The sequence below is a fragment of the Penicillium lagena genome (genome assembly GCF_028827675.1).
Source record: "Penicillium lagena strain IBT 129212 chromosome Unknown utg000005l_segment0_segment0, whole genome shotgun sequence".
Classification (NCBI taxonomy): Eukaryota; Fungi; Ascomycota; class Eurotiomycetes; order Eurotiales; family Aspergillaceae; genus Penicillium; species Penicillium lagena.
This window is the reverse complement of record NW_026623226.1, coordinates 120,810-147,730: the sequence shown is the minus strand read 5'-3', so window position 1 is coordinate 147,730 and position 26,921 is coordinate 120,810. Positions and strand designations below refer to the sequence as shown.

The following is a 26,921-nucleotide window of genomic DNA, read 5'->3' as shown; positions in this document are numbered from 1 at the left end:
ACAGTGCTATGACTGAGATGAGACATGATTCTGGATAGAAAAAGTTACATAGAACAAGACCGCATTTCGGAGTGAGATTTGTTAAACTAGACATCGTGCATTGTTGTTGGTTTCTGGAATAGTAGTATAGTAATTTATCAGTAATTACTATACAGAACGCCCACAATTGTGATCCTACGGATTGCTACCATATCATTGGCTCAAACCAAATGGCCAAGACTATAGTTGCGCCAATTTAGGCTCAGTTAGCGCGTCAGCAGCATGCATTAGCGGCGGATCTAGCAGCGGGGGATCTGGTAACGCCGGCATTTCCGATTTACATCTTGTCTTCCAAAATCATCAGCCATTAGCATTATTCTCTAGGTGATACATTATCAAAGATAGCGGAAAATCAACTTCTCTCCCCGACGCGCACGCCACGCATTGGTCGAGTTCATCAGCTCGGGACACCCGCGCACAACCCACTGCCACTTCTTCAAGAACCACTCGGTCATTTCCCAACTGCGCACATCCCAGGGCTCTCCCCAGACTAGTAGCCCGGAATCCTTGTCCGGTTGGTTCCAGAATCCCATGATGTCGGTGCACAGCTGCTCGTCGTCCCAGTCGTCACCGGCCTCTATCAGGTTGTCACGCATTTTGGGCAGAGGAAAGAAATCCAACCACGGATGGTGTATCACGCTTTTCTGAAGTCGAGTAGGTTGCAGTGTGGAAGGGATCTGATCTGGTAAAGAGTGCCCCGGCATCGGTATATTAAAGGGTGATATCGCATCGTCGTTCATCATTTCCATTGACCAACCAATCAGATTCATATTGTGTGCCAATGCTCGAAAAACGTTGATCTTGGTCAATACCAACAAGTGATCGGACGTCGGAGATCCCAACAAGTAGCCCTGGTATGCGTCTTGAGCGAAGTTTTGTAGTAAATGTTCTGCCATTTCAGCCACAAAATTGCAGTCGATCATCTGGTCTCTGCCATTTCGAACAACGACGGCATGCTGCCCGGTTGATTGGATAGCAGACACAGATGAGGAAGAGGATATCACCACGGTTTTCGGGCGAGGGTCTTGGTTCGCTTGTTCGCGCTTTCGTTTCCCTTAAAAAAAGGTCAATGCAGTTTTTTCTTACGAAGAACCGAAAATACTCACGATGGGCTCTCTGGTTGATCCGATTCTGGCGTCGACGGCGCTCTAGCGGATCTGCCAGTCCGGACCAGTCGTCGACCGTCTCTCCACTACCATCGGACACAAAGATCGGCTCCGTGGTCAGTGATTGCGGATGTTCAGGCATGGTGTCAGCACTAGAGGTGTCAGCAGGCTGTCAAGATGTGGACACACCGATCGTTTTTATCTTGAGAGAGGGCGAAATAATGGGGGCGTTGTCTCCACTCGAGATGGATTTGTCATTGGGTTTTAGGTCGGAGATTAGGATTATGTTAATGTATTGTAATTACAGGTCCTGACCCATGAAATCTATTAAACCCATTACCTATAGTTGGGAATTAGAGCCATGTAACCATCCAAACTGATTAAATTCGCAGAATAGCAACTGCTTCTATCGAAACTCAGCGTAAGCAAAGTCGGCCGGGGTCAAGCAACGTTGCCGTTCACCAAACGCATACAGGCCCAGCATCATCCCCGTAAAAGGCGCGCCCACAGGTGGCGCCTTGGTCGCATCCCGGTTGGCCACTTGACCCATCCAGTGAATGTGGCTTTCCGTCACTAGACGATATCCAAATTGATAGCGATGGCCACACTCGATCACAAGAATGACATCTGCGGTGGGATCTAGGTGGCACTCGACAGAATTGCCCTCGGAGGGTTGAAAACGAATGATACGACGGCCATCCTGAGCCCGAATGCCGAGGCTACTAAATGTGAAGTAATTCCACCAGACCACCGTTCCGGCCTCGGTGTGTTCAGAAACGGGAAGGAAAGACAGCTGTGTCTCCCAAGTACAGAACGGATGCGTTTGTTTCCGTAGGAACAGCGTTGGGCAGGCGGGCACGGAAAGATGGTATGGCCCCCCATAGAGCCGGAGGTGATTCGGACGTTCTGTGAGAGAAAAATCGGTCTTGAAGGGAGTATCTAGCACTTGGTGAGCTTGGGATTCGATTTCGAAAGGAATCTCAGAACTCACTTTTTCGATACCAGCCCATCTGCAACAGAGGAGATGAAAAGTCATCTTTCCATGAGACTGGCGTATTGAATTGATACAAGCCTGGGCCTTTTGACTGAAGGCTGATGTGCTGGCCACCATTAATCACGGGCCAGTCGTCCTTCCACTCGACAGGCGCCAGGAAGGTCTCTCGGCCTGCACGGAATTAGTATCGTGACACGATTGAGAGTCAGGGTGCATACCCAGGACAGAATCTTCCCACGTTCCTTCTATTCGCATAGGTCGAACTCCCAGTAAGACCGCCCACCACTGTCCGTGCGCATCTTCGACCAGGTCCGCATGGCCTGTGTTCTGTACTTCGTCTTCTACTCCATTATTCCAGAGGGGATTGTTCGGCCCGACATGCCATGGACCAAACGGACCCGTTTCACTGCGACTGACCCATTCACAGTGTCCACTTTCGGTTCCTCCTTCCGCGGTGAAGAGGTACCAGTAACGGCCGCGTTTGAAGATGTGAGATCCCTCAGCGACGCCCGAGGACGATTCACGGATCAATTTTGGCTCTGACGTCGAGTTTCCAGTAGAAAGATCGACTGTGCATATATGAATGGCAAAGTCTTTGAGGTTGGCATTGGGTGTGGGCTGCAATTTCCGGTATGTGGATGAGAGGTATACTGTGCCATCATCGTCCCAGAAGAGCTAGCAACGCAGTCAACTCACTGTTGATGAGGTATATACGCGATGTAACCTACATCTTGGTCAAATCCGACTTGATCGAAGTACACAGGTTCCGACCAAGTTGTATCATCCCAAATATCCGTGGTCTTGACGTAGAACCCCTGGGGCCATACACGGTCGTCCAGCTGTGGGCGATAGCGCTGGAAGCTTGCGGCAACTATATAGAATACACCGCGATGGTATCGTATCGTGGTCGCCCACACGCCCCCACCGGGCTCTGGGGTGTGGATCTGGAGTTGACTGGGCCTCGTTAATGCATGGCCGATCAATTTCCACTGGATTAAATCTTGGCTGTGATAGATGGGGGCGCCGGGGAAGTATTCAAACGTTGACGTCACCAAGAAGAAGTCTCGGTCGACGCGAACAATGGATGGGTCCGGATTGAAGCCCGGGAGGATAGGGTTTGTGTAGCTCATGGCTTTGAAGCTCGTGGGACAGGCGGGTTGCTTTGATCTTTATACCCCGGGCGGCCTACACGCATGATTGGTGGATAAACACGGCCATCATAATCTTTCTCAGAAAAGATCATGGCGCATGGCTTCGAATAATAATGGCTGATAGGATTTCCTTCGGCAGCTCTATCACCTGTTGGAATGCGCAGCTTCGAACCTAAGGCTCCAACAACGCCAGGACCTCCAACGAAACCGGAGATCAGCGGGTTCATCCGACCCCGAAGTTCTGCCGACCATCGATTAACTCGTTGTGGCGCGGGGCAACTGTCCGCCAAGAGACCTCCACCGTGATCGATGGGTTTTCTTCCTCCAGCCCATCAGGCTCAAGTTTAGACATCGCATCTTTGCTGGACTTCCCCGCCATGACATCGCTCAGTGTCGTGCAAGAGCAAGTGCCCGATGCCAACCATATTGCCCTGGAGGCTCTGCCCCGCGATGCTGAGTTGCCGCCAGGCTTAGCCTCTCACGATTCTTCGGAGAGCTTTCCTGCGCTGGAGAAATGGAACCAGTCTCGTGGCAACGCCTGCCGTTCCTTGTGCACCTTCTGGAGTTTTCTGGTTATGGGTGCCAACGATTCCGCTTACGGTGTGAGTGTCATTGTCCAAAAGATCTGGCTCGGACTACTGCTCACCAACTATAATTGCAGGCTCTTATTCCATATGTAAGATCCGCCTCTGTTATGCACTAAGTCGTGTTCGAGGACTCACTCATTCGCAGCTAGAAACGTACTACAATCTCTCGTACACAGTGGTATCGCTTGTTTTCCTGTCGCCTCTGGTTGGCTACACTCTCGCGGCATTTCTCAACCAGCGGATCCATACCACGCTTGGTCAACGTGGCGTGGGACTGATTGGGCCGGGATGTCACCTCCTAGCCTACATCGTCAACTGCGTACACCCTCCCTACCCGGTTCTGGTCATCTCGTTCATCTTTGCCGGGTTCGGGAATGGACTGGAAGACGCTGCCTGGAATGCCTGGATTGGTAACATGGCCAATGCGAATGAGTTGCTGGGCCTCCTTCACGGAGTCTATGGGGTTGGGGCTGTTCTCAGTCCGTTAGTGGCCACGTCGATGATTACCCGAGCCAATCTGCCCTGGTACTATTATTACTTTGTCATGGTGAGTGGTCTTCGTCTGTTTTTGTGTCGCCTCCGTGGTTAATGAATCAGATTGGATGTGCGACCATTGAGCTGGTCGCCTGCGGCGTTTGTTTCTGGAACTGCACTGGGGCCGTCTTCCGCGCCGCGAATATTCACTCGCACGGCGACAGCAAGAAAGGAGGCCTCAGGACGGCGCTCTTCCAACGCCCGTCGGCTCGCGTGACGTGGCTCTGTTCACTCTTTCTGTTGGGTTACGTCGGAGTTGAGGTCGCGCTGGGCGGATGGATTGTCACATTTATGATCCGTGTTCGCCATGGCGGTCGCTTTGCTAGCGGGATGACGGCCACCGGGTTTTGGCTGGGTATCACAGTCGGACGAGTTCTTCTGGGGTTCGTGACGCCGCGTGTTGGAGAGAAAATTGCCATTGCGGTGAGTATCGCTCTCCCCGGTAGCCGGGACCCGATCACTGACGACGATTGTTCTGGGAAAGGCCTATATTCTCTGCTCGATGGCATTCGGGATAGTGCTGTGGCTGGTGCCTCAGTTCTATGCATCGGCGGTGGCCGTATCCCTGCAAGGGTTCTTCCTCGGTCCCCTGTTTCCGGGCGCGGTGGTGATGGTGACCAAACTGCTCCCGCGTCACTTGCATGTCAGCTCCATCGGGTTCGCCGCGGCCTTTGGAGGTAGCGGGGCGGCCATCCTCCCTTTTGCCGTTGGTGCGCTCGCGCAGGCCAAGGGAGTTGGCGTACTGCAGCCGTTCATCATCGGGCTCTCGGGGGCCATCTTCTTGGCCTGGCTGGGACTGCCACGGGCGTCGAAGGAGACACGCAGCGAGTAGGAGTCGAGACTAGAGCTAGCATGTGAAATCCTGACTACATTCGGGATCTTGTTATCTGATCCGAATGAGATCATCCCGACTTCACGTGCCGTGAATTCCCTGTTTGGATGGGACGGAGTACATACATCGTGGGGGGAAACAATAGGACATAATACGCGAGTGCTGAGGAGCAGAGACGACCTAAATAGGGGCCAGGTAACCATCATATCATAGCCATAGGATAGAACTAGTACAATCATCATGTCTCGCCGATCTCGGTGGGCTGTCCCCGGGGCAGGCTGAGCCGACTGCGTAGGAGCTCGGCGGTCTTCGGGCGGGCCCTGCCTGAGGGTTTCCCGACCCAGCTGAGCCTCGGCTCTTACCTAATGCGGCAGCCACTTTTGTCCCTCGGCCTAAGTCGCCCTCATTATTATGGACAACAGGATTAAGTATTGCCGGTCGCCCTCAATTATCCCCATCATTCCCTTTGCTGCTCTCTCCAATTGTTCCTCTTGATCTCTCCTTCGCCCACCATGCCCTCTCCGCCGCCCGCCTGGGTCCAGGACCTCAAGCCGTCGGGCCCGCAGGGGTCCGAGCTGCTCCAGCAGGAACGCGCACAGTCAAACGTCAACGTCGCGAAGCTGTCTGAGTTGCTGCACACCAAGGAAGCCCTGCAGCGACAGCAGAAGCTCCTGGCCCTGCTCCAGCCCGAAAAGGTCTTTGACAAGTCCCAGAACCACTCGCTTGGCCGCGTTGAGCGCCTCCAGCGGTCCCTGGCCAAGGCCAAGCGTCTGCAACAGCTGTCCGAGCAGCACAAGTGGTCCATGGAGGAGCTCCATGCTGCCAATGATCTGATCGGCGAGCCCACTCCCTACGGGCTGCACGCGAGCATGTTCCTGGTATGTGACATTCGGGATAGGTCCCCGCCAACTTCACGCTGACTCTGTGTCTTCCTCCCACTATAGGTCACCCTCCGCGAGCAAGGAACACCGGAGCAGCACAAGCTCTTCCTAGAGCGCGCCCAAAAGTATCAGATCATTGGCTGCTATGCCCAGACGGAATTAGGCCACGGGTCCAACGTGCGTGGTCTCGAGACCACCGCCACCTGGAACCCAGAGGACAAGACCTTTACCATCCACTCGCCAACCCTGACGGCTTCCAAGTGGTGGATTGGGTCCCTGGGTCGCACGGCAAACCATGCCGTTGTGATGGCTCAGCTGTTCATTGGTGGCAAGAACTTTGGTCCCCATCCCTTCGTGGTGCAGGTCCGGGATCTAGAAACCCATCAACCGCTGGAGAACGTCTATGTCGGAGATATTGGGCCCAAGTTCGGCTACAAGTAAGTAACGCTGTCAGAGGATTAAGCGCCATTTTGCTAACAGGTCCGCAGCACTATGGACAACGGATTCCTGCTGTTCAACAACGTCAAAGTCCCCCATGTCAATATGCTGGCCCGCTTCTCCAGCATTGACAAGGACACAGGAAAGTACGTGAGGCCCGCTCTGCCATCCTTGGTATATGGCACCTTGACATGGGTACGGTCGAACATTGTGCTGCAGGCCGGCGGGGTGCTCGCTCGCGGTGTGACTATTGCGACCCGGTACTGTGCTGTCCGGAGACAGTTCCAGGACCGCGATGCCGAGGCCCATGCTGGCGAAAACCAGGTCCTTAACTACAAGATGGTGCAGGTCCGCCTGCTTCCACTGCTGGCGTCCATGTACGCGTTACACTTCACGGGTCGCGGCATGATGCGATTGTATCAGGAAAATCAAAACCGCATGAAGGCAGCCAGCTCGCCGGGCCAGGATTCCCGCGGGGCTGGCCCGGAGGAGCTTCGCGCTGGGGCCGATTTACTGGCCGATCTTCACGCCACGTCGTGCGGTCTCAAGGCGCTGGCCAGTACCACAGCCGGAGAAGGCCTGGAGATCTGCCGTCGAGCCTGCGGAGGCCACGGATACAGCAGTTACAGCGGCATTGGGCCGTGGTACGCAGACTATCTGCCCACGTTGACCTGGGAGGGTGACAACTATATGTTGACCCAACAGGTCGCTCGCTACGTACGTAAAATCCCCCTCTTGCCCTGACTGATCTGAAACTCACCGCAACATAGCTGTTGAAATCTGCTCGTGCGGTCTTGAGCGGAAAGCCTTCCGGCAACGACACCAGCCGCATTCTCCAGACCTACCTCGACCGACGAGAGAAGGGAGCCTCCTTTGACGTGCTGGAGGAGGATGCGGATATTGTAGCAGCCTTCGCCTGGCGGACTGCCCATCTGACATTCGAGGCGCTGAAGCATCGCGATGCCGAGAAGCGCTCGTGGAACAGCCTCCTGGTTGACTTCTGGCGCTTGTCGACCGCTCACTCCCAGTACCTGGTAGTCAAGAACTTCTACGAGTCCGTCTCTTCCCCGGAGCTGTCGGCATCCCTGGACCCGGAGACCAAGACCTTGATGCACCAACTGTTCCGCCTGTACGCGCTCCATACCCTTGAGCGTGAGGCCGCCGAATTCTTCTCGTCAGGTGCCGTCACGGTGCGCCAAATCACTCTCACGCGCACCACGGCAGTGATGAAGCTGTTGGACGAGATCAGACCGCATGCCATCAGCTTGGTCGATGCCTGGGCCATTCCTGACTGGCAGCTTGATAGCAGTCTGGGCCGGTATGACGGCAAGGTCTATGAGGACCTGTTCCGCCGTGCCAGCCAGGAGAACCCGGTCAATGATCTGGTATTTGACCCATACCCGTGGAATGAGGCACTCCTCAAGAGCCAACCGCCTAAGAGCAAACTGTAGACTTATTTCTGGTTTTGTATCTATTTTCTTTTTGACATGTGAGGATAGAAAATAGAGATAGAGATAGATAGATCTCATAGAGCGTTACACAAACAAGCATCCTAAAACGTACACATAATAATGTAATACACATATACACACACAGATAGAGAGAGAGAGAGAAGGGGAGGGGGGCAAACATGAAGGTAGGAAGATATAAAAACGGGCGTTTACAAAATACAGGCGCGTAGCGTACATTCTAAAATTGGATTCACTCATATAAATGGCGTTCTTCATCACCGGCGATGGTCTGTCCTTACGATCTGTCCTAGCATCTCAAACTTCCTCTGCATGGCTGGCGCCAGCAGCATCCTTGCCACTATTATCCATGTGTCGTTCAATCTCCTCGCCAAACTTATCATGGATTTCATTGGTGTTCCATGGCTTGACATCCATGTCAAAGACCATATCAATCTCCTCAAGGGTGCGACCCATTGTCTCTGGGTATGTGAAGAAAACCTGGAAGGTCATGACGGTACAGAAGACCCCGAAAATGATATAAGTTTTCCATTGGATGTTGTGGAAAGCTGGGGCGACAAAGTACGCGAGTGCAAAGTTGAAAATCCAGTTGGTGGCGGCTGAAATTCCAACTCCTTTGGCACGATATTTCAATGGAAAGACTTCGGCAGCGTAGATCCACGCAGCAGGGGCCTGTCGAGGTCAGTGGGAGCTGAAATCAACCACGAGGATCAACATACCCAGGTAAGTCCGTAAACAGCGGTAAATATGTAAGAGAAGGCAATAACCGCCATGCCTGCAGAGCCCTTGATCTCCCAGGTAAGATTCGAGTTACCGTCTACGTCCGGCACGGCATGGCCCTTGGTGGCCATGACCGCCGCAATGATAAAGTGGATGGCCATGCAGAGTACGGCTCCAACAAGCAGGAGCAATCTCCGACCGACGCGATCAATGATTGGAAGCATGACGCCTGTGGTAACCAGGAAAATCACGTATTGGATGGCGGATGACCAGAGAGTCGTGTTGCCGGTCTGCCTAGGTCAGTTTCTTCCAAAAGTAGCCAAATCCCGAGGAATCAAAAAAGACAAGGAAAGAAAGACATACCATGCCAGCCATCTCGAAGATATATACAACATAGTACCTGGAAGCTGAGTTAGGGACTGAGACCACAGAAAACGGACGAGAACATACATGGCAACGTTTCCGCCGAGCAATTGCTGCCACATCTGGACTGACATCCCGCACAGAGTGCGTTTCCAGACGCGAGGCCCAAACATTGACAGGAATGAAAGATCCTTAGCCTCATGAGCCAAATGGACAGCCTGCTGAACCTCCTCAAACTCTACTTGGACAGCGGGATCATCACGATTTCCCGTGGCATGGAGATCCGCCAGGGTTTGTAGAGCCTCCTCCCACCGTTCCTTGGAGGCCAACCAGCGAGGCGATTCGGGGAAGAAAAAGAGCGCGATGAACAGAACAAGACCGGGGATCGCTTGCACACCCCAGCAAATGCGGAATGCCGACGGGCCGGACAGGCCAACATGGCAGCCGTACGCAATCAGGAACATGATCAGGATACCCCATTCGATGGCCCATTGCTGCATGCCGACGATGCGCCCGCGGATCCGTGCCGGCGCCAATTCGGACAAGTAGACGCATGTCTGTGACGAGGTGACCCCGACGGCAAGGCCGCTGACCACACGGCCAGCTACCAGATGGGTGACACTTTGCGCGCTACACTGGACCATTGCACCGATAATCCACACCACTGAGGCGATCATGAGGGCATAGCGCCGACCAAGGTGATCGGATAACCAGCCTGCTCCGATAGCACCGGCGAAGGAGCCAGCAGACATAGACGCAGTGATCTGTTTTGTGTCGGCATGAGCTCTGTGTTCAGAGACTGGAGGGGTCGTGACATACTCCACCTTGGAGATCTGAATTTGGGGAGCCGAAGTAGTCCATATATTGCTCTGCGCCAATCCAGGCGCTCATCGAACTGGTTTTACCGTTAGCGACAAGTTGTCTTTCTGTTTCATAAGAGAAGATACGGTGAGATTCATACCTCACATCGAAGCCGAAGAGGGCTCCACCGATGGTGCCGAACGCAGCGAGGACTGAAGCATATTAGCTCAGTCTCTTGTGGCAACCAGGCTTAAGGAAACATACCGTAGATGTTGGTGATGCGATACATGATTGCGAAGTGACCCAAATGACCCTACCTGCAGCTGTTAATACAATGTGGACGCACGACGGAGAACCGTATATATAGTGAAATCGGCATAGATGTGGAGCTCCATATCGGGCCAACTATTGCGCTCTGCAGGCGACGACGCGGCCGTTCGGCACGTCATCGTACCACTCCGAGGCCAAGGCACAGCCGTATGAGCGGAATCGATCGACAGGCGCGAATGCGGAGGAGCGTGGAGCAGGATCCCGGGGAGGAGTACACCGTCGCGTCATTGGCGGAGACTAGGCTAATCGGTGGATTTGCTCGGTTGAATTTGCTCGGTTAAATTGTGATCGGGCCGGAAGGTCTCGCGCGGGATGGCGAGGATCCACTTTGAAAGTGTGGGAGGAGCAGTAGAAGACGGCCCTCGTGGAGCAAGGATGGCGACTTGTTGTGTCCGCTTGTCACCAGGAGAGAGCACGGGAACGAAAAGAAAGAAGATCGAGCGTAGCAAAACCCTTTTCAAAGCGCAGGATATGAAAGACGGAGGTAGTGCACGGTAGATTTATATCCACAGTTCGTTCTACACGTTTCACGAAATAAATTATAACCATTGTTGGGGTAGGTGAAGTTGTCAGCGGTCCCTGTCCCATTGACGAAGTCCGCATGATAGAAAAGATAGAGGATTCCGGCGCCTGTTGGCTACTAGCTTTTTTACCGAGTTTTCACCGGGCCTGTCTGATACTCGAAACTGATGATGGTGATTCTATGCACGAAATTGGTCTAGAGCGCCACACACAGCCGGCCCGCGTCTGGATCGGCTTACCGATAGCTCATTCCCGTCCCCTTTAATGACGTTCCAGTAAAAACATCCCCATATATGTACGTATATGAATTGTATTGTCTATCATCTAGGATGCAGATCCAGTTGCAAACAGTGTACATGACTCATCAATCGAAAATGGAACCTTTGACGGTGTTCGTCTTGAGATAGGGCTGACCATCACGCCGCCGCCCAAAGCCCCAGCGGATCTGGTTTGCCATGGCGATTTCGACGCCCAGCTGAGCCGCCCAAGTCCATACGATGGCAGGATCGCGCTGGAAGCCGCGACCGACCAAAGAAAAATCCAGCCCGTCCTCCTCCAAAAGCTTGTTTCCCAAATGGGCGGAGTCAATGGTGCCCACGGCAGCAACCGCCAGCCTGTCTCCTACCGCCTTCTTGACGGCAATGGCAAACGGCGCTTGGAAGCCGGGCCCCGACGTGACTTTCTGCGCTTCGTGGATGCCACCGGTGCTGATATCCAGGAGGTCGATAGCGCCCTGGGCAGCAAGCGCTTCGGCTAAGCGGACTGTGTCCTCAGAGCGCCAGCCAGGTTCATTTGGCAGGCTGTTCTCCAGCCAGTCCGTGGCAGACACGCGCAGGAAGACTGGTACCGACGGCCCCACCGCGTCCCGAGTCAATTTTGCGATCTCCAAGGTCAGACGAATTCGGTTCTCAAAGGTACCGCCATACTCATCGGTCCGGCGGTTGGCAGAGGGGTGCAGGAAAGAGGACAAGAGATAGCCGTGGGCGTTGTGAATTTCCACAAAATCGGCCCCAGCGGCCACCGCGCGCCGGACGGCAGCCACCCAGGCGGCCTTAAATTCTTCAATGTCCGACTTGCTCATCGCCTTCGGTTGTGGGAATGAGGCTGCGAAGGGCACATCGCTCGGGCCTTTCACCTGGTCTGGCCAGCCGCCCACCTGCTCGGTCGCAATAACAGCGCCGGAGAGCCAAGGAGCAATGGTGCTCGCTTTGCGACCTGCGTGGGCAATCTGCACGCCAATAATTTGGCCCTGGCTATGGGCAAACTCGATGGTACGCTTCATCGGTAGAACTTGCTCGTCTTTCCACAACCCCAAGTCCTGGGGCGTGATCCGTCCCTCTGGCAGGACGGCCGTGGCCTCAATCATGAGGAATCCTGCGCCGCGCTGGGCGATTCCGCCTAGATGAGCTAGATGCCAGTCTGTCATGGAACCATCTTGCGCCGAGTACTGGCACAGCGGGGACAGCTTTTGCATGTGTTAGCCGACGGTCATTTCTCATAATGCATGTTTGACTGCTTACGCCAATGCGGTTTGGAAAAGTTACACCGCGGATAGTGAAGGGCTGAAAGAGCTTAGGGGGCTCTTGGCCATTGGACTGCGGACGGGCTGCAGAGCCGGCCGCAGGAATCTGCGCCGGCGTGAAATATGAGATGCCCTCAGCAGGGCGGTTATCCACGTCAGGCAAGGCCATGTCGATAGTCGGAATGGTGAAAGAAGATGAACCCACATAATTAGCAGCTTCTTCGGCGCGGTTTACATATCACCGGGAGCTTGTTGAGCCCACCGTCCTGCTTTGAAATACATTTGATCCGCCAACCCGGTCGAGACGAATCGCCATGACTTCCGAATGGAAAATTGCGGGTCGTATACTGGGTCAAGCTTAGTATTGTATGGTTCTCACAGGAACACTCCGAAAGAAAATTCTCAGGAGACTTACACTCCTTGATGACGAATCGCGTAAGTCCCCGAGACGGAAGGTTATTGGACCGGTCACGTGAACACCAATTTGGGATGATTTCCTATTTGGGTTCTGCACCCAATTTCCCTCCCACCGTACTAAGGTAATAATTTGGTACTAAGGTAATGCAAAGGCTACCTAGGTACTCTGTGGTTGTCAATAGAGTAAACAGATAGCACAGGCTTAAGGTATAGATGTTATAGCTCTTAGAATCTGTGTGAGGGTTTCGGAGTTTGTTTTCAACCATCCAGGCCAACTACATACATTGCAGCAGTGGTTGTCCAATATATACAATTACTGACCAGAACTGGCTATAGATTAGGGGTTGATAACGCCCGGTCATAATGGACGAAAGAGAGCTGGTTCCTTGTCAGACATCCCAGTAAAGGCCTCTGCAACATCCCACAAGTCACAGATTGAAGGCAGCCATAAAAACCGTGAAAATCCCATTGCAGAAGTAGCGTCAATTAGCAGTGAGTGCAACCATCTATTATCGCTCTCCTTTCGTGGGAACACTCGCTCGCATGATCGACTTGAGTCAAGGTGGTGCGACTCGCTAAGATACTAGTCAATATGGCTACTGTTATTTTCACCGTGTTAGGCTTCAACAACGCCATCCACCTTTGTCGACGCTGTTTAGACAAGGAGACACCCTCTTTTGAAGCAGGTACAACCGACCATCACCACCCATGGCCAACCCTGAGCCCCACAGCGTCGTCAATCTGTGAAGAAGCGGGGGAAGCGGGTGGCTCCGCCAGGGGTGGATGATTATTGCAGTAAAGCACAGCGCAAAAAAACAAACAAACAAACAAACGTCTGTGTCTGGCACAGAGCATACGACATCGTGCTGATACACAACGATGTCACACATGGCACGGCTCCCTCGGCAAGCTGGATCAGCGTGCGCGTTGCCCGACTGGGCCCTGTTGGCGATGGAATGTGCACCACAGGCGCGACCCTGCTCTGGACGACATGGTGGTGCCCCTGCAAGAATCTCGCCAGCAGATTCGACGCAGCATCATCCCCCACTTGGGCCGCTACGACATGGCTGGTGCCAGATCAAGAGCCGATATTAGCCTGGGCCAATTCAATCCGAGCAGAGAGGGGGAAGGTGACGTCGAAGTCAAATTGATGAGTCGCGATTGTGCTCATAGCCACCCCCGAGACCCCGTACTATAAATTGAGTGGCCTGAGTACCAAGATAGACAGATCGGTACTGATTCAACCATCATTATGGGAATCACAACCTGCGCGTTGGGGCTACTGTTCAGCTTGTCTTTGTCCTCGGTCACTCACGCTGAAAACATTACCAGTGATACTTATTTCTATGGCCAGTCTCCGCCAGTCTATCCATCACGTAGGGCAATACCCCCTCTTATTTTGCACCAGCGAGGCTGATTGGAGTTGTCCAGCGGAGGGAACCGGCTCTGGATCCTGGGCATCTGCCTACCAAAAGGCTAGAGAATTTGTGGATAAGCTCACCCCAGCAGAGAAGCTGAACTTGACCGCAGGATACGCCACCGACAATGGCTGCTCTGGGAATATCCCGCCCATTGAGCGGTTGGGCTTTCCTGGGATGTGTATGTCGGATGCTGGGAATGGCCTGGTTTGTAGTGACATGCTTCTCTCTCAGGCTACGAACTAATGTGAACAGAGAAATACCGACTATGTTAGCAGCTGGCCCAGTGGAATCCATGTCGGAGCGAGGTATGAAGGCATTTCCTGTCCTTTGTCAAGTAGGCACTGACAACGACCTTTAGCTGGAACAAAGCATTAGCAAGACAGCGAGCAATCCACATGGGAGCTGAATTTGCTCGAAAAGGTGTCAATATGATGCTGGGACCCGTTGCCGGGCCGCTTGGTCGTGTCGCTGAGGGCGGACGCAATTGGGAAGGCTTCTCGGATGATCCGTACCTGAGCGGTGCGCTAGTATATCAGACTGTCCAAGGCGCACAGTCTTCGGGGGTTGGGACTTGTACCAAGGTATGATTCAAAGACCAGCAATATGCACTCTTGTTCACAATGGCAGCATTTCATTGCGAATGAACAAGAGACAAATCGATACCCCGGAGACAACGCACAGGGTGAGTATGTGCAATCAGTCAGCTCGAACCTCGACGACAAGACGATGCATGAACTGTACCTCTGGCCGTTTCAGGATGCTGTGCTGGCTGGTACTGCATCGGTTATGTGTTCGTACCAGCGCATCAACAACTCCTATGGCTGCCAGAACAGCAAGACAATGAACGGCCTTTTGAAGACTGAGCTCGGATTTCAAGGTTTGAACTAGTCTCTGGTGATAGCCTGATCAATGGACTGATTTTGATAGGATATGTGATGACGGATTGGGGCGCACAGTGGGCTGGCATCGCCTCGGCCAATGCTGGGTTGGATATGGTCATGCCTGAATCGACGATGTGGGGTAATAACTTGACTACTGCCATCTCCAATGGATCCATGACAGCCTCTAGGCTAGATGATATGGTGACCAGGTAATGAATTTCCTCTACACAAGGATCGCAACACTTGCTAAACAAGCTTCATATAGAATTATGGCGACTTGGTACCAACTGGACCAGGAAAAACGTATTCCCCATCCAGGTATTGGAATGCCCGTGGATGTGACTGCTGCGCATCAGAGAATTATTGGCAAATCGCCCGATTCCAAGCCAATTCTGCTCCAAGGTGCCATCGAGGGTCATGTCTTGGTCAAAAACACAAACAATGCATTACCCTTGAAGTCTCCCAGGCTCGTGTCAGTCTTTGGTTATGATTCCCATGGCCCAGATTTTCTGGATACGCAACCTGCAGGAATCTCCTCTTCCTCTGCCCAGGCAACACAGAACAGTACATTATATGTTGGAGGAGGTTCTGGCTTGAATTCAGCCGCTTACGTTGATACCCCCCTGGGTGCTATTCAACAACAAGCATATTCCGACGGTAGCTCCGTCATGTGGAACTTTGATTCCCAAGATCCCGATGTCGACACGACAACCGACGTATGCTTGGTTTTTGTCAATGCCTATTCCACTGAGGGCTGGGACCGTCCGGGGCTGAGTGACAGTTACAGCGATACTTTAATCACTAATGTGGCTGGCAAGTGCTCAAATACAGTGGTGGTTATTCACAATGCTGGAATTCGGTTGGTTGATGAGTGGATTGAACATGAAAACGTTACCGCAGTCATGTTTGCCCACTTGCCTGGTCAAAATACCGGAAGAGCCCTGGTTGATCTCCTCTATGGCAGGGCTAATCCGTCTGGTCGTCTGCCGTACACGGTGGCTAAGAGGGCGGATGACTACAGGTCTCTGCTTCGTCCCTCGGAGCCAGAAGGCAAATACTGGCTGTTCCCGCAATCTGACTTTAGCGAGGGTCAGTTCATTGATTATCGAGCGTTCGATGAGAAGAATATTTCTCCGCGGTTTGAATTTGGCTATGGCCTGTCCTACACAACTTTCGAGTATTCAGATCTGAGCCTGCGCAAGACAGACCGGCCATCATCACAGTACCCACCTTCAGCGACGGTCATGCAAGGTGGCAACCCACACCTGTGGGACGAGCTTATCACAGTCACTGCGGTTGTGCACAATACGGGCAGCGTGGACGGGGATGAAGTCGCACAGCTCTATGTCGGGATTCCAAACGGACCGGTTCGCCAACTGCGTGGATTCGAGAAGGTAACAATAGCAACCGGAAAGAGAAAGACTGTCTCTTTCTCGCTGACCCGAAGAGATTTGAGTGCTTGGGACGTGGAAGTTCAGCAATGGGCTCTGCAGCGCGGAACCTACAAGATCTGGCTTGGCCACTCGAGTCGGGAATTGCCCCTCGAGAGTACATTTACCATCTAGGGCACTCTCTCGAAAAAGGGAGGAGATTTCATTTCAGAGAAATGATATGGAAGGCGGCATCGTTCATATTAACACTCTACTACCATGCTAGCGAGTAATTTCAGGCTTTGTTGAGTCAGATCCATTTAAACGGTCGTGCCAGGACGCAAGCACCACCAAAAAGAGACGTAACACCCGTGAAGATAATAAGGCTTCCGTAGGTACCCCCGAAGGCGTACGCACTACTTAAAGGCCTGCTGGAGATGAGTGATTCGCTTAAGAACCCGCTCGCGATATTGCCGATGCCGCGACCGGCCTCCAGAATCCCCAGCACCATCGCCGGATCTGCCAGTTGCTTCAGCTGTTGTGTTTCTCGCGTGATGGCAGGCCAGGTGGATGACCACGAGCCGGCAAAGAAGCCATACCCTATGCAGAAAACATAAAGTGGTGCTAATGACACGCTGAATCCCCAGAGAAGAAACACCGAGAGGCCGCTGCCGATGCTGGAGACGAGGATGCAGGTTGTTGCGCGGTAGCGGTCCACCAGCATGCCCATGAAGATACAGCCCACCATGGATGCCAGATTGAACAAGATCACAGTGAGCGAAGCCAACTGGCTAGTGACCCCTAAGGACCGAGCCTGGGTGGGAAGGTAGACAGTAGGCAGGAAAAATCCCAATGCTTCCACGATATTGCACACCTGGTAGATGAGGAACGACCGAGTCCAGATAAAGCTCAAGTCAAAAGGTCGAATAGTGCTGGCAGACTCGGCTGTGACTGGAAGGCGTGGCTTGACGAAATAGAGCAGTGGCATTACCAGGAGAAAGAGGACGACTGAGCATATGCGAAGTGTTGTGCGGAATCCATATTCACCGAGCAGCCATTGAAGTGTGATTGGAAAGATAATGCCAGACATGCCAGTTCCTGCCTAGAGCATTGAGTTGGCACGGTGCAGATATCAGGATGATACAGGATGATAAAAACATACCCACAAGGTCCCAAAGGCAAGCCCCCGCCGTTTGACAAACCACTCATTCATGAAAAGAATAACGGGCGAATATGCCAGTCCAGCACCTAGTCCATAGGCCACTCCTTGAGAGAGAATGAGATGTGTCGTAGTTTGGGAGAACGAGCTCAGCGCTAGAGCCAAGCACATAATCAGGAAGCCCACCGGGGTGGCCAGTCGACGAAATCGAGGCACACCTAGGAGTAATGCAAAGTCCAATGGTGCCGATAAGTAAGAAATTCCCTAAATCTTTCTTAGCCAGTTTTATAAGGCAAAATGGCGAGATGCGCAAATCACCAATGCACAGGTGCCGATAGCGGCGATGTTCCCCGAATCGCGGAACGCGTCGACTGTGGAATAGTAGTCCTGGAAGACGCCGTATGAAAAAGCAAAGCCTAAAAACCTTAGCACTGGTCCGAAGTTACGCGCGGCTATGGACAAACATACCCCAGGTAAGACCCTCGATGATGAAGCCGGCCGCTAGAAACAGCCAGGCATCTTTGCCACCGTCCACCTGGGGGAGCTGAGTTCCTTCTTGGTGTGACAAGTGAAAAAGAGCCTGATCTTCCCAGCTGCGCTCAGGCTCATTCAGATTGAGAGACTCTAACTCCATTGTAGATTTCACCGATGGCCAGTAGCTGATGATTCTTCGTGTTGAAAAGTTTTTCTTTTCTCTTTTTCCGCCGCAGTGTGCCAGGAATAACCGGACTCATGTGGGTCACTCCCCAGCAGGTTACGCTATGAGTCATGCTGAAGCAAAAGAAAGTCTTTTTAACTCTGTCCAATTGGTTTTGGCTCTTAAGGTTCATCTACCAAGATGTGACAGTCGGCGTAACATAGGTTCCAGTGGCGGTGCCCCGCTGGCACAGAGTGGGCACTTTGTTGGCCCGCGATAATCCCCAGGAGCTTGGCACACTGCCACCACGGCGGGCGACAGCAGTCAAAAACGACGCGTAAGACCAGGTGAGATCCCGTGCGGAGGTTGGAGTGCCGTTGTCGCGGCTGAACTGTTCAGATAGAGTCCCGTTGTTGGGGATGTACTGCTGCACCACAGAGACGAATCCGTCTGCATACGCCTGAACAGCCTTCGTGACAGGTGGTGGAAGAGCTGGAGTAGTTTCCGGTGGCAGCAGACGAGACAAGGTCTTGAAAGAATGGAAGGCTTGTCTCTGTGATAGAAAGTGACCCTTGTCTTTTCCATTGGTACACAGCGTCGTATAACTGCTCCGCGGCGGCTAGTGTGCTTAGATACCTATATGTAGTACATGTGTCAGCAAATTACTGGGCCAGGAAGGTGATATGATAAGCTCACCATGGGTTTCCGCCCTGATAGGTATCTTCTGCATAGCGGCCGGTGGCAATGGTAGTCCCGGCAGCCTTTCTACTGTTGATCCCGTAGAGAGAGCGAAAAGAGTCGACGACTAGCTGTGGTTTGAGAGAGCACGTGCAGAGCAGGGCTGAAATGTGGTATCATTGCAACGCGCTGCAGGGTCGAAGATGTAGATCGAGCTGAGCAACGAGTTCGCATCCAGACCTGAGCGGCCGTCGTTCGCGGCCAGGTTGGAGATCACAGCTGTACCATTCCAAAAGTCTTGGAGGAAGCAAAGGACCTGCGGGGCCTGCGAGTCACAACCATCACACGATTGGCCGAGCGCTGCAGCAAAAGCACCGCCCTCCACTAATGCGCGATGTTGCGCGGCGATTGTAAAGAAAGAAGAGCCCTCTATTTCCTCTCACAGATCAAACCCAGCCTGGTTCCAGTATTCGGCGACGTAAGACAGATCGTGCACAACAGGCCAGATATTCGATTGCACCACCGACTGCTGCCCGGCAGCCATCAGGTGTTTGCTATAGGCAGTGAGAGTGGACGCTCGCAGAGCCGGTCCATCCCATTGAGAGCGGCCCCAGGAACCCAGGAACGCTGTGATATTAGCATAGAATTTTGGCTCGCCAAGTCCAGTGCCGTGCGAGAGGTCCCCGGATGGGTTAGGGATTGTCTGCGGCTTGGCTTGAGCGACAATGTACTGGTGGATAAGTGGATCTAGGGAATTATCACCAGCCAGAAACCGTTCAACTATCATGCTAAAGGTCACAGCTGCATCTCGGGTCCAGGTATAGAAGTCTGGATCTTGTTAGTTTCGTACGAGGCACTGTACTACCTTATGCAAACATACAGTCCGGGTTTGAAGTAGACGGAGAGGCTACCACGACGCCGGCGGAGGCTTCAGCCACATCAGATCCATTCGCACCGATGTTTCTCAGCACACTCTGAAGTGCAATGGGAGACTCTGATTGAGAAACACGGCTCAGGTCCGCTTGCTGAGGATGAACCGGTCGCAGCGCCGATGCCATGACGGACGGCACGAGGGCTGCGATCGCCACACTATTAGAAAACAGCATGATGTATAGACAGGTGATGCTGGTTGATACATCCGGGTTTAACTGGCTATTTATATTATGAATAATCGCAGCTCCCCTCTTCATGGGGTTCCACCATCTATGAAACATTACGGCTGGATGTCTGCGCGGTCTTTGGTTACTATTGGATCGTGCCATGCCGATCGTCAGGACTGATCTTTCGGAGATAACGCCATCAGGGTAAACGAGCGGCACACCCTCTAGGGCTGGCATTGGCTGCCTCAGGGTTAAGATAGCATCGAGTTGGAAAGAGGGTGAGAGTATCCAGCGATTGCTCAGTAAAAAACCGGACCGAGGGCCCCTGTCGATGGACGCTAGAGGGAAAAGGATGTCTCCAATAAACTTGAATGTTCCCTATAATATTTGCTGCACAGGAGATGGAAAAGAAATGGAGACAAGAAAAAGTATGAAAATGTATAGCCCTAGCGCCTCTAATGATGTGATATTCTATTTCAACGAAAAAGCAATCTAATGACCGGAAACACGAAGAACATACTCACATCTTAAGAGTAATAACCAAAAGTATATTTAAAAAAATTAATAATAAAGCAACAATTCAGTCTAACATGGGTATTGAACCTTCCTCTTTGAAACATGAATATAATAATAATGACCGGAAAGAACCTAACATGGACCTGGGTGATCGGGCCGACCGAGTCTGAATTCAAGTTCATAACGGCCTTCACGTGGGCATCACGCACATAACCAGAGCAATGCCTGGAACGATTCATGGAGCTTGCGGTAGATCAATAGACGTTGAGATCTATTCGCTGGTGTTCTCGCTGTCCTTCTCGGCATTCTCGCGGTGGGTCTCGTGGCTCTTCTTGTTTTGCTGGTTCAAGAAGCTAGCGCGACGAACAGCCTCATCCTCGACATCATCCAAAGTGCGAAGGAGTTCGCCATTGGGACCGTACATGTGCGGCTCGTTGCGAGCGAGCGAAACCACGTTGAAAACATTGGTAGTCTTGCGGAAGATGCGGTCCATCTCCTCCAGGGAGCGCGAGGTGGTTTCCGGGAAGAAGAAGTAGACGACAGGCACGATAAAGGCATTGCTGTTCTGAGTCAGTATTTCCGGCCAAGATAGAGAGGAAACAGGAAACTTACATCACAGCGAAGACCACGTAGGTCTGATAGCCGATATTGTTGAAAGCAACAGGGGTGATCATGACGACCATGAAGTTCCAGATCCAGTTAGACGAGGTTGACAGGGCGTTGGCCGGGGCACGAATCCGCAGGGGCACGATCTCAGCCGGGTAAAGCCAGGTCATACCGAGCCATCCGACGGCAAAAAAGGTGTTAAACACAAACAGGAAGACCGTTTGGGCAATACCAGCGTTGGCAGCGACGGAGGTGCCCAGGTTTTCGGGCTTGGAGGAGATGCTATCGGCAATGGCGAGGATGGCCATGGAAAGCGACATGCCAGCAGCACCGAAGATCATCAGAGTACGGCGGCCGAACTTCTCAACAGTGAATACAGCCACCCAGGAGGCCAGGAAATACTCGGTACCATTGCACGCAGAGATCAGACGCGACTCGGTTCCGCTCAATCCGACAGAGTTTTCCAAGATAGTGGGGATGTAGTAGGTGATCAGATTAATACCCGAGATCTGTTGGAACATCTGGTTGACGTAGGCTAGCATGGTACGGTGGAAGTGACGATCCGGGCCCATCGTGAACATGTCGCGCAGCGAACCCTGGGCCATTTCCAGCACAGTGGCCTTAATGGCGGTGAACTCGGTCTCGAGGAAGATATCATCGGTACCCTCGCCCATCAGGGTCGCTAGGACCTCCTTGGCCTCCTCCTCGCGGCCCTTCAGGATGAGCCAGCGAGGAGACTCGGGAAGGAACATGACCAAGGCAACGATGACCAAGGCAAAGAAGCACTGGAAGGCAAGCGGGAACCGCCAAGCGACAGGGTTGGGGTCCGCGAACATCAGACCGAAGTCAATCCAGTAACTGATGGTGATACCGCAGGTAATCATGGCACCTTCAATCATGACCATCTGGCCACGGCGGTGGGACTTGCAGCACTCCTACACACCAAGTTAGCGAAAGGTCCCCATCTCCATAGACCTGATATGGAATTGAGACGTACCGATTGCCAAGTAGGAACAGTGGAAGTGTTGATGCCATTTCCGAATCCAGTCACCAGGCGGCCAACGATCAGCTGTGCCAGGTCGTACGAGGTGCACTGCAGAATTGCACCAACAATCATGATGGAAGAACCGATGAAGATCGCACGACGGCGACCCAGCATGTTACCGACCCAAATGGTGGGAATGGAGCCTGCAAAACATCCCAAGTTGTATGCGGCCACGACAATACCTTGCTTGGTAGTCCGATAACTGGTAACCGATGGTGGAAGGTTGTCCCAGGAAGTAAGTTTACCGTCATGCATGATCATTCCCGAAGTCTGAATGCTAGGGAACACGGAGTTGAACGATGCCAGTGTCAACAGACCACCGGTCACACCCTGGTCGTAGCCGAAGAGCAGAAAGTCCATGCCGGCCAGCAGACCGATGGCGATCTGCAGCTTGGTGCCATCGAGGCCCAAAAATTTTCGAACCATATTGTCGATTGCCTTGCCGTATACCTCTATATCCCGATAGTCTAAACTGAAAGCCGATCCAGCCGGAAGTGGGTATAGAGAAAGGGAGAAGGGGTATATCAAGGAAAGTGGATGAAGAGAAAGATCTCCAGACGCGGGGGTCCAGCCGGGTTTAAAAGCAGTCTCGCAGGTTGATTGATTATCACACGGGGGCCGTGAACTTTTGGGACCGGGGGGCGTCTGTTAGTACTTCCTCTTCTCGTCACTGCCGAGCCGCAGACGCCCGTCGTTGATTCGGAGACGGGCGTGAACAGGGTCCACCACATCTCGCACTCTCCCCACGCCGGCGAGCAGGGCCGGCCGTGGTTGGCCACCCCCGGTCATATCCAGCTCTTGCACGGACACCGGGAGCCTGCCAACGGCCCCCAGTACCCCGATTCATCTCGCGCAGTTGGGTATTTTGTCGAAACTGGGTCTTGGAGGAGATCCACAGCACCACGCGATGATGCACCCAATGAGTGCGGGCCGTGTCGGCCAGGCCATGGACCACGGCTTCGGCTTCGCCAGAGACGGTTAGCGTCCACTAGATTTTCGGTTTTGGCCCTCCGGCTCCCTCCCAGTTCAGCCCCTGAGGTCGTCCGGCCTGTCAACGCCCGGTTCTCCAGGCGGAGTGGAGCCTCTCTCTCCCTCCCCGCGACTGACTCCGCCGCCCCGGGCGAAGATGAGATAATGGGGCCTGCGATCTGGGGGAAGGACAAGAAACGAAGGATAGCTATCTGGGGCTAACGCCCATGGCGAATAACCCCTCAGAGAGGAAATCCCGTTGCAGCTAATAATAATAGTAATAATAATACTATGTTACAAATAATGAATAAAGCGCGGTTATAGTTATCATACATGGTGCCTGTGTGCGTGGCCCATCTGCGTCATTGGCGCGAATCTCAGGGCCTCCTTCTCCCGTCAGGCCATCTGCGGCTTCGGGATTGTGGCCGGAAAAAAGTCGCGGAACCGAAATGAATCCTCCCGGTCGAGGTCTTGGCGGGTCGGAAGGGCCGCAGCCAGTGACGGTGGTTTCTCCCCCATCTCGACCTGTCCATAAGTAATAGAGGGACTCCCCGGGAGGCCGTCGCCGCCCAGTAATAATAATGCAATAGTACCGGAGTTATGTACCAGGGATCGCTATGTGGCGTCACACAAAACAAGGAAAACCCACCATCGACCAAGTGCTATTTGACCACCACCCATCATATCACACGACAGTAGTATATAGTCATTTATTCTCCGAACTGCCCCAGAAATAGAAGGAGTGTCACGCCTCTTTCCGACCCAAAAAAGCAACGTGCGCCTATGCCCTTCCGGCTCTAGAAGGTGGTTTTTTTTGTCATACCTGGAAAGGATTCACTGCACGCTAAAACAGCCACGATCTCCACTTGCCCCTGATGAGCCAACGACAGGCCCCTCTACTCTGAGCCATTAGGTCATAGGCGTTGTGCATCTTTCTTGCCTCTTGTGTTCTCCTCACCGCGGTTGCGGCCGAATCCTGGGGGGGGGGGGGGAGGACAGCCCAAATAGGCAGTTCCGGGAGATTGTCCATGGAGAGTAATCCGCGGTCGTGCCTCGTGTCCCGATCTTGTCTTTACGACGTGTTTCATTTGACTCGTTTGCTCCGTGGCACGCATCCTCAGCCCCAGAAAGCGGTTTTCTAGAACAGAATCACGCGTCCTCATAACGCCCTGCCGCTCAAGCCTTGTGGCGCCTCCCGGCCGCCACTGAAGTCACCCAGTAGATACAGTATGCGCGTGCGGTTCGAAAGTTTGGTCCCGGCGCGCACTGACCCATCGGTCGCCCAAGCCCGCGGCAGAAACAGCTTGTCTATGTGAGAGGGACGGCTGCCAGCTTCATAATATCCGAGTTGTCCCGATTGGGTATCGCGAATTTCGAGCATGGTTTTGAAGATGCACTACTCTTATCTCTCACTGTAGTGGTTTGATGGTCTGGCGAATTGGTGGGATGCTCAGTTGCGTCACATTCAAGACAGCTAATACCTTTGTGTTGGTCGATCTGATTCAGACGTCTTTGTGGATATCTGCAACGCTTTGCAAACTCTTTGTTTCGCATCTTGTCAAAATAATAATAACATGGCTCCCTCGACGTAGTGAAGCCACGTTGGTCCACCGAGGGCGAGCGATCATTCCTACCTTTATCTTCATCTCCAGCGCTCTGGCTGCTTCTTCATGAGCCAAAAAAGCGTCCACGGCCCAATGTTCGCTGCGAAAGCCGATCACCGGTTCGTATATCTGAGAAAGAATGCCATAGGCTGTCCCCCATCGGGCTTTAGACACGAACGAGGAATCCTCCAAGGAACCGATCCGCATAGTCGGGACTTCCAAGAAGGGAATAATGAATATCGTGATCTAATTATCAGAAGGACCTATAATTATTGCAGGAGCCGTACTATTGCAGTAGGATCCTTCCCGCAAAGCCCGGTCAAGGGATTTGATTTCTGTGGACCCAAGCAACCAAGGATTATGTGCTTCTGGAAGGAATGGAAGGAATGGAGCACACTGGCTGTCCAACAAGAACCGCTGTGAGCTTGTTGGTTTTCTTGGGAGCTAATTATAGAACCTACATTGAAACAGGCCCCAGATGATGGTATGGATCCTGACTTTTTGTGCTAAATTGCCTGCAGAGCTGGTTGTGGGGGTATCCTAGTATCCCAGTCGATGACATCAATCAAAGGGTGCCAATCGGGACTGTACTTTAGAAGCAATAGCTAGGACTTGTACCAATATATGAATATTTGGTCTGGTTTTGATGGCTCGTTATGACTTCTTGCTTGTGTAATCGAGCATACCGATGAAAAATTGATAATTTGTGGTCGGGTAAAGACATTTTATGAATCATCTAAAGGAAAGGGTTTCACTTTTTCATAAAGACGTTTGTTTGATTTCATTGTTTTTAGTTTTTGGGTCTTGATGATAGATCATCTTGCTGTACTCGGTCTTCATGCAACTGGTGGCCTCAAATGATGTGCAAGCTTGCAGAAATAGCGCGTTGTAGTTTTTGCCTAGATGATGTAGCCGAGGACTTCGATACCCTGAATTTCGTTACGCTGTCGCAGAAGGCTCCAGGTGGTCTCATCTCGCATAAGAATACAATGTAAGCGTCACTATACAGTAAATGAAGCAAGAACCGCTGAGATAGCAATTTTATACTCAGCCAGAATCATTATATAACTTCAATTTTTTTTATCATAGCTATATATTTTTCGAAGCCTACGCAAAAAGTAGACTCAAATGAGTAGACTGCCTGGAAAACCGTCACAGTAGCGCGATGTTCCATGGACTCCCATTGATCGCCGAGTCGGGATTTAGCAATGCCTTATGCTTACTGGTCATTCCTACAAACCTTTACTAAAAGACATGCGGCAATCACAAGCGCCGTGATACAAACTATCACTAGACCCTAAGGGCTCACCTTATCTAGGTTAGCTGCATAGCCTTTCAACCTCTCCGTTCTTGACTCAAACTCTCTACGCCTGTTGAAAATACCTAATAGTTGCTGCATTTAAGGTAAAAATTATATCCAGATTCTGCGAGAAGCCTGTGGTCCATATAGGGTATCATGATGGCTATGTTGTTCAACATGAGATCATGAGGAGAAGTTCCTTGACTGAATTGTCACCTGCTTACGAAATCAAATAGTGGGTTCATGATGACCGTGATATAATACTGAAGCTAACTCGAGTATTGTATGAATCAGGATACCAACTCTAATTTACAGAATTCAGGGCATATAATTGTTATTGTACATAGTGCAGCCGGGCTGGCGCTCTGAAGCCACGTGATATATTTTGGCCTTACAGATAGGGCGTCGACATGGTTGGAGGACGGAATTACTGTATTCTAGATTCTATCATCATACACACGCTCAGTACACAGAAGAGAATACGTCGTTCGATTGATTCATCATTCTACGCAGTTAGTGCACTCTGCGCTGACCGAATTCCACCCTGGTTCTCCTGTCGGTCTGCCAGTTCTGACCTGACATGCCATTGTGCGCCCTATTCTCCCCCTCCAATAGGTACTGGACGTTCGCCCTGATATGTCACATCTTGAAGCAATTTCGAGCAATTAAGGCTCCTTAGTGGCATCACTCTGAACGAATACTCGCATGATCGCAAGATTTTTCGGTGGTTGAGGTTATTTCAGGCCGCATGAATTTGCCGCTTTAGAAACCGTATTATCTGCGGTCACTAGTAACCAGTCACGTCTCAATGAAATCCATGCAAAGAAGGACAGTCTTGCCAGGTTACTGAGAGTCTGGAATGTAGGGGCTCATAGAGTGAGAGAACCACGGAGAATCTTAGAAATCAAACGCCGGCACAATGCAAACGA

At 52.3% G+C, this 26,921-nt stretch overlaps 12 protein-coding genes across 12 annotated transcripts; 5 read left to right on the top strand and 7 right to left on the bottom strand.

Annotated features, from left to right (window-relative positions):
* Nucleotides 1-374: 374 nt before the first annotated feature.
* Nucleotides 375-3,269, bottom strand: N7510_006706 (Concanavalin A-like lectin/glucanase subgroup; the record flags this gene model as incomplete). Its single annotated transcript, XM_056978631.1, has 6 exons — nucleotides 375-1,093; nucleotides 1,146-1,297; nucleotides 1,619-2,084; nucleotides 2,137-2,310; nucleotides 2,358-2,814; nucleotides 2,868-3,269. The coding sequence occupies 6 exons, from the start codon at nucleotides 3,267-3,269 to the stop codon at nucleotides 375-377; spliced, it is 2,370 nt and encodes a 789-aa protein (XP_056831674.1).
* A 398-nt stretch (nucleotides 3,270-3,667) lies between these two features.
* Nucleotides 3,668-5,243, top strand: N7510_006705 (Major facilitator superfamily domain general substrate transporter; the record flags this gene model as incomplete). Its single annotated transcript, XM_056978630.1, has 4 exons — nucleotides 3,668-3,892; nucleotides 4,023-4,424; nucleotides 4,475-4,834; nucleotides 4,896-5,243. The coding sequence occupies 4 exons, from the start codon at nucleotides 3,668-3,670 to the stop codon at nucleotides 5,241-5,243; spliced, it is 1,335 nt and encodes a 444-aa protein (XP_056831673.1).
* Nucleotides 5,244-5,755: 512 nt separating this feature from the next.
* On the top strand, nucleotides 5,756-8,013 carry N7510_006704 (uncharacterized protein; the record flags this gene model as incomplete). Its single annotated transcript, XM_056978629.1, has 4 exons — nucleotides 5,756-6,121; nucleotides 6,188-6,561; nucleotides 6,613-7,279; nucleotides 7,333-8,013. The coding sequence occupies 4 exons, from the start codon at nucleotides 5,756-5,758 to the stop codon at nucleotides 8,011-8,013; spliced, it is 2,088 nt and encodes a 695-aa protein (XP_056831672.1).
* Nucleotides 8,014-8,328: 315 nt separating this feature from the next.
* N7510_006703 (sugar porter family MFS transporter) lies at nucleotides 8,329-10,204 on the bottom strand (the record flags this gene model as incomplete). Its single annotated transcript, XM_056978628.1, has 7 exons — nucleotides 8,329-8,703; nucleotides 8,751-9,041; nucleotides 9,115-9,151; nucleotides 9,202-9,878; nucleotides 9,934-10,009; nucleotides 10,076-10,127; nucleotides 10,180-10,204. The coding sequence occupies 7 exons, from the start codon at nucleotides 10,202-10,204 to the stop codon at nucleotides 8,329-8,331; spliced, it is 1,533 nt and encodes a 510-aa protein (XP_056831671.1).
* Nucleotides 10,185-10,486, top strand: N7510_006702 (uncharacterized protein; the record flags this gene model as incomplete). Its single annotated transcript, XM_056978627.1, has 2 exons — nucleotides 10,185-10,213; nucleotides 10,297-10,486. The coding sequence occupies 2 exons, from the start codon at nucleotides 10,185-10,187 to the stop codon at nucleotides 10,484-10,486; spliced, it is 219 nt and encodes a 72-aa protein (XP_056831670.1).
* A 645-nt stretch (nucleotides 10,487-11,131) lies between these two features.
* N7510_006701 (NADH:flavin oxidoreductase/NADH oxidase) lies at nucleotides 11,132-12,458 on the bottom strand (the record flags this gene model as incomplete). Its single annotated transcript, XM_056978626.1, has 2 exons — nucleotides 11,132-12,232; nucleotides 12,288-12,458. The coding sequence occupies 2 exons, from the start codon at nucleotides 12,456-12,458 to the stop codon at nucleotides 11,132-11,134; spliced, it is 1,272 nt and encodes a 423-aa protein (XP_056831669.1).
* A 1,594-nt stretch (nucleotides 12,459-14,052) lies between these two features.
* Nucleotides 14,053-16,573, top strand: N7510_006700 (beta-glucosidase; the record flags this gene model as incomplete). Its single annotated transcript, XM_056978625.1, has 6 exons — nucleotides 14,053-14,331; nucleotides 14,380-14,432; nucleotides 14,486-14,708; nucleotides 14,755-15,004; nucleotides 15,055-15,217; nucleotides 15,274-16,573. 6 exons carry the CDS (start codon nucleotides 14,053-14,055, stop codon nucleotides 16,571-16,573), a joined length of 2,268 nt encoding a protein of 755 aa, XP_056831668.1.
* Nucleotides 16,574-16,688: 115 nt separating this feature from the next.
* Nucleotides 16,689-18,171, bottom strand: N7510_006699 (uncharacterized protein; the record flags this gene model as incomplete). The annotated part of the gene is made up of 4 exons (XM_056978624.1): nucleotides 16,689-17,480; nucleotides 17,541-17,801; nucleotides 17,856-17,953; nucleotides 18,006-18,171. The coding sequence occupies 4 exons, from the start codon at nucleotides 18,169-18,171 to the stop codon at nucleotides 16,689-16,691; spliced, it is 1,317 nt and encodes a 438-aa protein (XP_056831667.1).
* A 196-nt stretch (nucleotides 18,172-18,367) lies between these two features.
* N7510_006698 (glycosyl hydrolase family 15) lies at nucleotides 18,368-19,958 on the bottom strand (the record flags this gene model as incomplete). The annotated part of the gene is made up of 4 exons (XM_056978623.1): nucleotides 18,368-18,779; nucleotides 18,871-18,942; nucleotides 19,296-19,680; nucleotides 19,733-19,958. 4 exons carry the CDS (start codon nucleotides 19,956-19,958, stop codon nucleotides 18,368-18,370), a joined length of 1,095 nt encoding a protein of 364 aa, XP_056831666.1.
* A 781-nt stretch (nucleotides 19,959-20,739) lies between these two features.
* N7510_006697 (uncharacterized protein) lies at nucleotides 20,740-22,545 on the bottom strand (the record flags this gene model as incomplete). The annotated part of the gene is made up of 2 exons (XM_056978622.1): nucleotides 20,740-20,844; nucleotides 22,330-22,545. The coding sequence occupies 2 exons, from the start codon at nucleotides 22,543-22,545 to the stop codon at nucleotides 20,740-20,742; spliced, it is 321 nt and encodes a 106-aa protein (XP_056831665.1).
* Nucleotides 22,546-23,038: 493 nt separating this feature from the next.
* On the top strand, nucleotides 23,039-23,310 carry N7510_006696 (uncharacterized protein; the record flags this gene model as incomplete). The annotated part of the gene is made up of 2 exons (XM_056978621.1): nucleotides 23,039-23,096; nucleotides 23,150-23,310. 2 exons carry the CDS (start codon nucleotides 23,039-23,041, stop codon nucleotides 23,308-23,310), a joined length of 219 nt encoding a protein of 72 aa, XP_056831664.1.
* Nucleotides 23,311-24,247: 937 nt separating this feature from the next.
* N7510_006695 (uncharacterized protein) lies at nucleotides 24,248-24,469 on the bottom strand (the record flags this gene model as incomplete). Its single annotated transcript, XM_056978620.1, has 1 exon — nucleotides 24,248-24,469. One exon carries the CDS (start codon nucleotides 24,467-24,469, stop codon nucleotides 24,248-24,250), a length of 222 nt encoding a protein of 73 aa, XP_056831663.1.
* Between the last annotated feature and the right edge of the window lie 2,452 nt (nucleotides 24,470-26,921).